General features: G+C 42.8%; 1 protein-coding gene across 5 annotated transcripts; it reads left to right on the top strand.

Annotated features, from left to right (window-relative positions):
- The first annotated feature begins 2,771 nt into the window (after nt 1-2,771).
- Nucleotides 2,772-6,626, top strand: chst1 (carbohydrate (keratan sulfate Gal-6) sulfotransferase 1). Of its 5 annotated transcripts, none has more exons than XM_031848600.1 (3): nt 2,772-3,188; nt 3,702-3,732; nt 4,879-6,626. In XM_031848600.1, the coding sequence occupies exon 3, from the start codon at nt 4,925-4,927 to the stop codon at nt 6,209-6,211; it is 1,287 nt and encodes a 428-aa protein (XP_031704460.1). In that variant the 5' UTR covers nt 2,772-3,188; nt 3,702-3,732; nt 4,879-4,924; the 3' UTR covers nt 6,212-6,626. The 5 variants fall into 5 exon arrangements, with proteins under 5 accessions (XP_031704460.1, XP_031704459.1, XP_031704461.1 ...); XM_031848599.1 differs by having other exon boundaries at nt 3,702-4,119; XM_031848601.1 differs by lacking the exon at nt 3,702-3,732.
- The last annotated feature ends 2,842 nt before the right edge of the window (nt 6,627-9,468 follow it).

The following is a 9,468-nucleotide window of genomic DNA, read 5'->3' as shown; positions in this document are numbered from 1 at the left end:
AGTGCTTCTGAAATATTGCCGTTTAAACTGAGATTGCTAATTCAGGTCGGCATCGCGAGGCTATTTGACGTCTGAGTAAAATGGAATTGGTGACGCGTCAGGCCGTCAAATCTTGGCATCTCTGGCACTCTCAGAGCATTTTAACTACCTCGCCGACCTCTTGCCAGCGAATTTGGGGAACCAATGTCTCGCATCATGATAGTCTGCTGGATTCACAAGTTCCTCAAAATGGTCCATTTCCCCTGACTCCCAAAGCTGGACTGCATCTTTTATATCTCTTTTCACTGGAGATATAGATCAGGAAAACATCCTCTTGAGATTTTATTGAGCGAAAAAGAGAAACTCTGTTGTCAAAGAATGAATATATAACCCTGAAGGAGAAAAAAAAAAGGCATGTTTAGATCCATGCAACTGCTAGTTTTGTGTCCTATGTCATCATCTGGATATATTCTATATACAAGTATCACTTAATTAAATAATAGCATTTCATTTCATTTCATGGCCAATGTCTCATTCTGTGGCCCTTTCGGTTAATTAAATCTTCCTAAAAATCTCCAACGCTAAGTCGGTTTGAAACTAACGTCTTTTCCCAGGGATGTTGACATTTGAGAGATGCTTGTCGCTCAACACCGATACTAAGATGAATCAAAATAATTAAATAGGACACAATAGAATTTCTGTTCTGTTGGCTCCATCAGACCGCGACCTTCAGCACACACTGGTGCTTTGCAGCTGACTGTTGAGCGATTGCGATACAAGTAAGTACCAAGGTTGCCTGCAGGAAAATGGTGGATTGTGCCCTCCGAGTCAAGAGTGAGTCACCGCCCCAAGCGAGGGAGTTCAAGTATCTCGGTGGTCGAGAGAGAGAGGGTGAAATGGAGCGTGAGGCTGGAATCGAACCCAGGATGTTGCAGTTCTCATCCCAATTCTTCAGGAGTTGATGCTTGGTCAGGACCCTTGGCTTCACTTTCTAATGCGTCAAACTACGACGCTCGACTATGGTCGCGGTAAACCCTTGGTTGCCATTCAAACAAAAACACTTAGGTTAGGTTCATTAAAACCATCGCGGTCGGGGCTGGCTGTAACCACTCTGCTGCCAAGGCGCTCCTTCTCTCACTTTTCAAATGAGTCATCAAATCTGTAGTTGTTGACCTAAATGTTTTTAAGTCACTTGTTGTTTTTTTGTTGCAACAATCCCTCCAATCTTTAATTGTAGCTTAAATGTTAATACGTTTTTAATAAATGAATTTGGATCCACGTGCTCGACAACACTGACAATCAAGACGTTTGGTGGCCAAACGGCCCTATGGAGTGATCTACCTGATGATGTAATGAAAAGCACAAAGCAAGTCCCTTGCTGGAGGATAAACACTCGCCAGAGACTATTTCAAACATGCTAAACCTAAGTTTGTCTTTATTATTATTATTATTATTATTATTGGCTTATCCATAAGACATTAATACAATTATTAGCTGTGTACTTATGTCCTCATGTGAACTCTCGAGGCCTGTGTCCTCGCATGTCTGGTTGTGTAAAATTTCCTCTGACACCAAGCGTCTCAGATATCTTTCCTCTTGGGGGCTAGCAGATGCGTGTCCTAAATAAGAGATAATAAAGCTGTAGAAGACGTCAATACTTACGCAGAGCTGATTTGCAACCAAGACTTCCTGATTTCATAGAATGACCTTTGTACTAGAGCAAACTGTTAAAGTGTTGTTCCAGGTTTTGTGAAGATTACGCTGTGTGAAACGCAATACGTATGTGTGTTATCCATTTGTGACTTGACTTATTGTAAATTACCCTGTGCCACCACACTGCCTGTTGTTATTCAAGTATAAATATCAGAGACTCAGAGGCAGACCTCTGAGCAGCCTTGATGGATGTGAATCAACTCTGTCTCCTTTTTGCAAGAATAAATGTCCTGTTTAATGATTTTTACATCGGCCTCGAGTGAATTTTTCTAACAAAAAACCAATTGCAATCATTCATAAAAGGTGCCTTATTAGAAAATGGTACCAAACTATATCATTTCTTAGAATGTTGAACGTGGTGGCATGGTATGATTGCAACCTACATGTGCACTGCATTATTGCCACACCGTTATAGACCCGCTTGTCTTCACACGTGTGCAGTATACTTACTTGTGCATCCCTCTCCTTCTCCTCCTCCTCAGCCATTCTCTAAAGCTTATTTTCTCCTGATTTTCAGCCCCGCTTCAAACGGCATGAGCTCTTCACACTTTAGGTATCCTGTTCATTATCTGCCCACTCACTCTTGTATCGGTTAGCGAAGGCTTTGCAGAATCACAGAGCCCGAGGCGGTACTGCTGATGTGACGAGTTCACGTCAAAAAAAAAAAAAATGAAGAGGCAGGAGAGAAACGATTCTGCCATAATAAATGAAAAAGAATCCCACAAAACTGGCGCGCTATAGAATCAGACAAGTGGGATAACATGGGAGATAAGTCAGATAAAAACTAACCTGTAGGATATGCTGTCAAATTTATATATATATATATATATAAATAAAAGTAGCCCTGGTTTTATGCAAAACAAACATTTGCACATGATTTAAACTTGGAAAAAAAGGGTTGATGGAATCACTGAACTCGCTTCCACATTGGCCGGGTGAAAAGAGCTGATTCGCCTGCGTGATGAGCGGGGAAGGGAGGGGGTGTCTGTGAGTGTGTGATGTGGCAGGCAAGAGACTGAGGATGATGGTGTGCGTGTGTGTGTGTGTGTGTGTGTGACAGAGAGAGAGGGAGAGGGAGAGGCAGGTGGAAAGGGGGAGGGGTCTGGGGTGGTCCAGACAGTCGGTCCTTGTGTAGCTACCTCACACACTCTCAGCCTCATGCGCATCATTTAAGGGGAGCCCTGCTGTCGCCTTTTTTTTTTCCTCTCACCGACCGGCTGCTTCACAATAACACAACCGCTCCAGCGTTTCCACTTTGTTGTTGTTGTTGTTGTTTTTTTTTTTTTTTTACATCCCTATTTGTCTCTCTGCGTCCGAAGCCAACCGTTCAACTTAAACCGACTCGCATCCACCGTTACATGGGAAAATACGGCTCCGCCAGGCGCATTTATTCTCTCCAACCCGAGAGGTGGAAAACGTTCGAGGACTGAAGGAAAAAAGCAGCAGTGATTCGTGGACGTGCAGCGCACCATGAGAATACTACAACTACCATCAAGGTATAACGGAGTTAGTGCGATTCCGCTCCATCATTTCACTGTTCCTTCGTCATCAGATTAATGCAGGTTTTTTTTTATTTTTAAGGTGATTATTTTTTTAAACACTTGCCGCTGGTGTAGGATGCGATCGTTTGCGCCGTGGTATCTTAACGCAGCGTTCGGTGAGGATGTCTGCATCGCGGGAATATATCTTGTCAGGAAGCCTAACCTGTCCCCGCTGCAGTATAGTGGGCTTTTCTTTTTCTTTTCATTCAAAATGTGTATGAGAATAAAGCATTGACGCTCTCTGTAAGCGTGAGTTGTCAGAGTTGCTGTCGGTATTTAGTATTTTAAAGCAAACCATCAACCCCTTCAGTTCCTTCAACAGAGTGGGAGGAGAATAGATTTTGTATCTGCTTTCACAAAACAAGTCTGGGATTTTAATTTTCCTCCTCAGATGTTTTTTTTTTTAAGAGCTGCTTTGGAGTCAGAAGAGATACCCCCTGATGCATCATTTCTTTTTGGACCTTACAGGTCTCGTGCATGGTCTTCTGAAGTGATGATGGTGAGCCTTTCATTTTACTTACACCATCAAAGCTCCCTGCATCAAGGCAACCGGTATGTTATGCTAAAGTGTTTAAAAAATAATAATTCTCACTCTGAATGGGACAGGTTTTCTATCAAATTCTACACTCGCAGCATCGTTTCCCCTTGACGTGACATTGGCAGTGAAGCTTTAAACTATTGTTTACCTTTTGTGGGCCGGGCTTTTCTTCCCCTGATGAACAAGTGGAATACGGCACAATGCTCAGACTCTCCAATCAGGCCAAACAAGCTCCTTGAATTAGATGCAGACATGTTGGAGAAGACAGAGAGCCAGGGTGGATGTGTGGGGCTTTACTGCAGTATAGTGTACTTGGAAGTATTCGGTGTCCCTAATAATGATTATATGGTAAGTGTTGATGCATTTTGTACCTGTAAAGCATGCTCCAGACATATAACCAGAACATTTTATTCAATATTCACAGAAAAGCTATTTTTAAAACACTGGTGCAAAGATGTCTTGCCGTTTTTAGATACTGTATACGGTTTAGTCCCTCAGACTGCTGTACATGTTTTCGGCAGTCAGTGTCAGCTGATTGGATAGGAACCAAAAGTTAGAGCTAAGAACTCTCCTCTTTGTCTATTTTCATTTTCAAAAATGAGGCTGTAGCAAATGAAGGAGCAACGGGAGACAAATTAAATGATTAGGTCACGGGACTCTGACTCGTGGCCACAGCAATCTTTATTAAGGGCTTATTCTTTTTATTATTCAGCATATAGTAAATCATCAACTCTGCCTTCAACGTACGTGCGAAAGTGAATGAAAATCTTTTGTCCCCAGAATGATAAATAAATTATAGCCTTCATATTCAAGCCACTGGTGACTCACCCTCAATTCTAAAATCAATCACATTTCAAGTAGTCCCACCCTTAATTGGCATATTTAAATAAGATTTCATTGTTACGGTCTCCTCTCTCCACTGCACTGTGTCCAATTGTAGTGTCAAATATGTCAAATCAATCGTCATTTAAGGGCAGGAAGGGATCCTGTCTGGGTAGAAACACTTAGAAAGATATTCACAGAACTGTTGGACCCCAAAACCTGATGAAATAACAAATCATTTTCAAGAATAAAAAAAAAATATATATATATATTTTTTGTTGACAGGGAGGAGCTGGCATGGACCGCTTTGTCTAAATGAAGTGGTTCCGCCATGCAATGTTCCTGGAAGGCAGTGATTCTACTGGCCTTGGCCTCCATCGCCATCCAGTACACGGCCATCCGGACACTCACCTCCAAGCCTTTCCAGCTGTGCCCTTTGCCCAGCCGCCAGAACTGTGGTGTTGGGGGCCAGGAGACCGAACCCCCCTTTGAGCGGGGAGCAGCAGGCAGTGGAGGCTGTGATGACTACCCTTACTTCTCCATCAATGCCACGCGTAAAACGCACATCCTGGTGCTGGCCACCACCCGCAGCGGCTCCTCCTTTGTCGGCCAGCTACTGAACCAGCACCAGGAGGTGTTCTACCTGTTCGAGCCCCTTTATCATGTCCAGACCACGCTGATCCCGCGTCTCTCGCACAGCCGCAATGCTGCGGACCGCCGCGTGATGCTGGGCGCCAGCCGGGACCTCCTGCGCAGCCTGTACGGTTGCGACCTTTATTTCCTGGAGAGCTACATCAAACCGACGCCCACGAACCACACCACGGATAAACTGTTCCGTCGTGGCGCCAGCCGGGCGTTGTGCCAGCAGCCTGTGTGCGATGCCTTCGGTACCGCTGATGTGAATGTTGAAGAAGGGGACTGCGTGAAGAAGTGCGCGGCCCTGAACATGACCTTAGCGACGGAGGCATGCCGCGAGAAGCGGCACGTGGCAATCAAAATTGTCCGGGTGCCCGAGATCGGAGATCTACGCGCTTTGGTGGAGGACCCGCGGTTGAATATCAAAGTGATCCAACTGGTCAGAGACCCGCGTGGCATCCTGTCATCGCGGATCGAGACGTTCAGGGATACGTATCGTCTGTGGCGTATTTGGAGGGCCACGGGGCGACGGCCCTACAATCTAGACCTGAGTCAGCTCACAGTTGTCTGTGAAGACTTTCTCAGTTCTGCTTCAACTGGTCTCAGCCATCCCTATTGGCTGAAAGGGAAATACATGTTGGTTCGCTATGAGGATTTGGCCAGGAATCCGCTCCTCAAGACGAAGGAGATCTATGACTATCTGGGGCTGCCTTTGGATAAAAACGTGGAAGACTGGATACATGCAAACACTCGGGGCAGCAGTGAGCCCTCAGCCAAACACAAGTTTGGTACAGTGAGGGACTCGGCAGCTAATGCCGAGAGTTGGCGCTTGAAACTGTCTTACGACATGGTAGAATACACACAGACTGTTTGTCAAAAAGTACTTCACCAGCTGGGATACAAGGCTGTGAAATCAGTAGAGGAACTGAAAAACATGTCCCTCTCACTGGTGCAGGACAAAACTTTTGTACCCATTTTGTAACAAAGATAGTTCTCTAATGACTATTTTTGATATATTTATAATTGTTGCCTTATGATTTCCTCAGTGTCGGTTTTTGGTTTCTCTACTTTTGTTTCTTGAAATTTGCACTAAAGATTTTGAATGCACCGAGGGAACTGCGGATGATTCCTCCATTGTTACAGAACAGCACACTTTAAACACAGAGTAATCAAAAGAGCTAGTTTACAAATGTCTCATTATTTCGTTTTTGTTCTTTCATTAATAGAACCTATATGAGGCACTGTCTTCATGAATTCTCCTGTATGCAAGCTGTTGTCTAACAAAAGAACATGGGATGGGGGTAGTGGTGAGGCGGACATGTTTCTTTTAAACCTGCGATGGGAAATTCGGACTGTACAAGCCCTACTGTGCAATAAACAGTGAATGTCGCAGTCAACCTTTACCACTATGGCATTTTCTATCCACGTGGGAAGAGAAGAGATACTTCTGACAGATGTTACGCCTGCAATGGATAATTGCAGACAATTAATAGGCTCTCAAGTTAAAGGGACAGAATCCCACTGGAGGTCGTGAGTGTTTCACTAGAGGATTTACAACCATCTGTGACAGACAAACACACACTAATGAAAGATAATGTCAAAATTGTAATTACAATAGGTGTTTAGAGAATACATCAAATTTTCCCTGATGATTACAGCATTAAAAACATGGATGTAGAAATAATATAGGTCCTGATGTAGACACTGAAGCGCTCTGATGAACTGCATTTGTTAGTTTTATTTATTACTTTATTGTTTTTTATTTGTTGTCCATTTATTCTAAATCATTCACAGTGTGAAATGAACATGGCCTTCTGTCTATAATTAAAATTGTTCAAGCTATTGTCGTCCGTTGATGGTGAGACATTAACTCAACAGTGAAACAGTAAAGGATGTCCTTGTTTTTATGTCACCAGATAAGCAGGGAGGGTATTAAAACAGAAAACATCCCCGGACAAAAATAGCATATGCATTCTCTCTCAAGTACAATAACAAAAAATATCTTTAACAGTTCATGTTGGATCTATGTTTATCCTCCTCATAAAAGATTCATAACTGAGGAAGATATGTCTTTGTAGAACAGGTTGCACTGCAGATTCTTCTTTTTTTTTCCCCCGGATGAGTGGATTGCTTACACTTTACAGCAACAACCACATTCTCAAAGTATACCCACATTAGATCACGTATAAAAAAGAGCATTAGAGTAATGACTCTCCATAATCTGGGACAAATCCTCTGATCGTTAAAGTAGCAGTTGGTCTGCTGTTTCGACCAGGCAACGTTAAAGGGTGGAAGGTCACGGCTGAATTATAGTGCACCCAACACATCAAATAGCGAGGCTTGGTCAGTGGCCCAAAGCTATTCAAACTATTTTTGATTTTTTGATGATTTTCTTTCATTTTAGTTTCATGCGGGACACAAACAGATGTCTCCTGGTGACAGTTCTGCGTTTGTCTGTCCCATCCTTGGGCTCGGCTTAGCTGCGTCACTTCTACAGATTCGAGGTCTCTTCCTGTTTTCGTCTCAAAATTGAAGCCCTCCAGCATCTTTCTGTGGCTTTTATTCTGAGATATTTGCAGGACATTGTTGAAAACGCAATGACTTGCACGTCTCCGTAAATGAATTGCGTACCGGCTTTTAATTGAGGATTGTTATTATTTTCTAACAATGAGCACACGTTTCCTAAACTCCTTTTGCGGTATTTGGAAGTGACAACAGGTTGGTACACCACAGTCATGTAATGTGTCCTTTTTTAATCCTACTCTTTAAAATAATGCTGAACACACTGGACAGTTGCAAAAACATTGAACACAATGTTATGTATTTATCAACAGAAACTGGCTTTTGTTTCTTTAATCCAATTCCCATAACTTTCCTCAACTCAGGCCCAAAGTAAAATTGAACATGTTGTAAGCTGTTTTATATTTATGGATTCTGAGACCCCCAACCCCAACTGGCACAAACAACAATGATCTGGTACAGTTGGTTTATTTTTGACGGCATGTTTACCTGCTTAAGCAGTGGTTAGTTTGCCAAACTGTATTCCCCGTTAGTGTGCAGAATACGTGATCGTCTCACGCTGTGCACTGCATTTCTAAATCTCTTTCTATTACTGTAGCAGCTTAAATTGAGCGTCGGTTTGCATTAAGTAGCAAATAAACTGTCAAGGATGTGTGCACAACACACAGCTGCGCTTATAAAATGCAGAGTAAACTCCTCTCAGAGTGACATTCGTAAACACGCTGCGTTCAATATGATGACCATATTGGCTCATATGCCAGAGAGAAAGACGGGGCAGAGTCTCATCGATAGCAGGGGCAGAATTAATTGTCGCTTTGATACAGAAACTGTCAGTCTGAAAGGTATAAACTAATGTTCAATTTGACACAAAACAATGATCCTGGTTTTCCGATCCGCCATCCTATCACAAGACTGTAGAGGTGTCAAAATGCATTTCGTGAAATTGTTGAAATATTTTGGATCTGATAAATGAGTATACCCTGAGAAAACATCAAAGTAATATACGTATGTCCTGATAACAATGTTGGGGTTTTTTTTAATCCTTTTTTTGTCAATTTGGCTTTTTACAATCCTAAATTTGAATTTCCAACCAATGGCATCACTGCAGGTAACCGTGCAGTCGAACAACATGGGCCAGAGACAACCATTAATTCCGATGCAATGACCACTTGTTTACCCATAAGACATACACCCTGTGACTGGCTCATCAGTATTGGTGACCGGAAGTCCATTGAGATGCAGAGCACAAACCTTTGATCCTCCTCTGTGCCGAGGCTGGAGGCAAACTCTCTCCCTCCCTCTCTGCCTGCGCTTTCTCCATCATCCACCTCTTTCTTTCTTACTGAGATCTCAGGGGATTGTCCCTTTGCTTCAGCGCTCACTCTGTTTTTCACTTTACCTCTGAATCTTTTGGATGTGCTTGGCATACTTTCAAAACTGAAAAATGCTGCAACGCTGGGCGTGTACATGCATACGATTTCTTTGAGCAATTAATTAAAAGGTGTATATATATATATATATATATATTCTATACTATTTATTTGGCTAGATTCCCCATTTCCAGTTTTTCTGATACCTCGAAGCTAATCAGCTGCTGTCTGTAGCTTCATATTTACTGTACGGGCCAAATGGAGAGTGGCATCAATCTTCTCATCTACCTTTCCACCGTAAAAAAACAAAGAGAATAAGCGTATGTCCCAAAAGGTCAAACTATTACTT

Source organism: Anarrhichthys ocellatus, unplaced genomic scaffold (assembly GCF_004355925.1).
Source record: "Anarrhichthys ocellatus isolate YVR2014 unplaced genomic scaffold, GSC_Weel_1.0 scaffold8, whole genome shotgun sequence".
Classification (NCBI taxonomy): domain Eukaryota; kingdom Metazoa; phylum Chordata; class Actinopteri; order Perciformes; family Anarhichadidae; genus Anarrhichthys; species Anarrhichthys ocellatus.
Note: the sequence above shows the minus strand (reverse complement) of the source record. Positions and strands in the feature narration are given on the sequence as shown.

What these genes read in the sequence shown, in the direction of transcription:
- chst1 (XM_031848601.1), top strand. Translation starts at nt 4,925, where the DNA reads ATGCAATGTTCCTGGAAGGCAGTGATTCTACTGGCCTTGGCCTCCATC.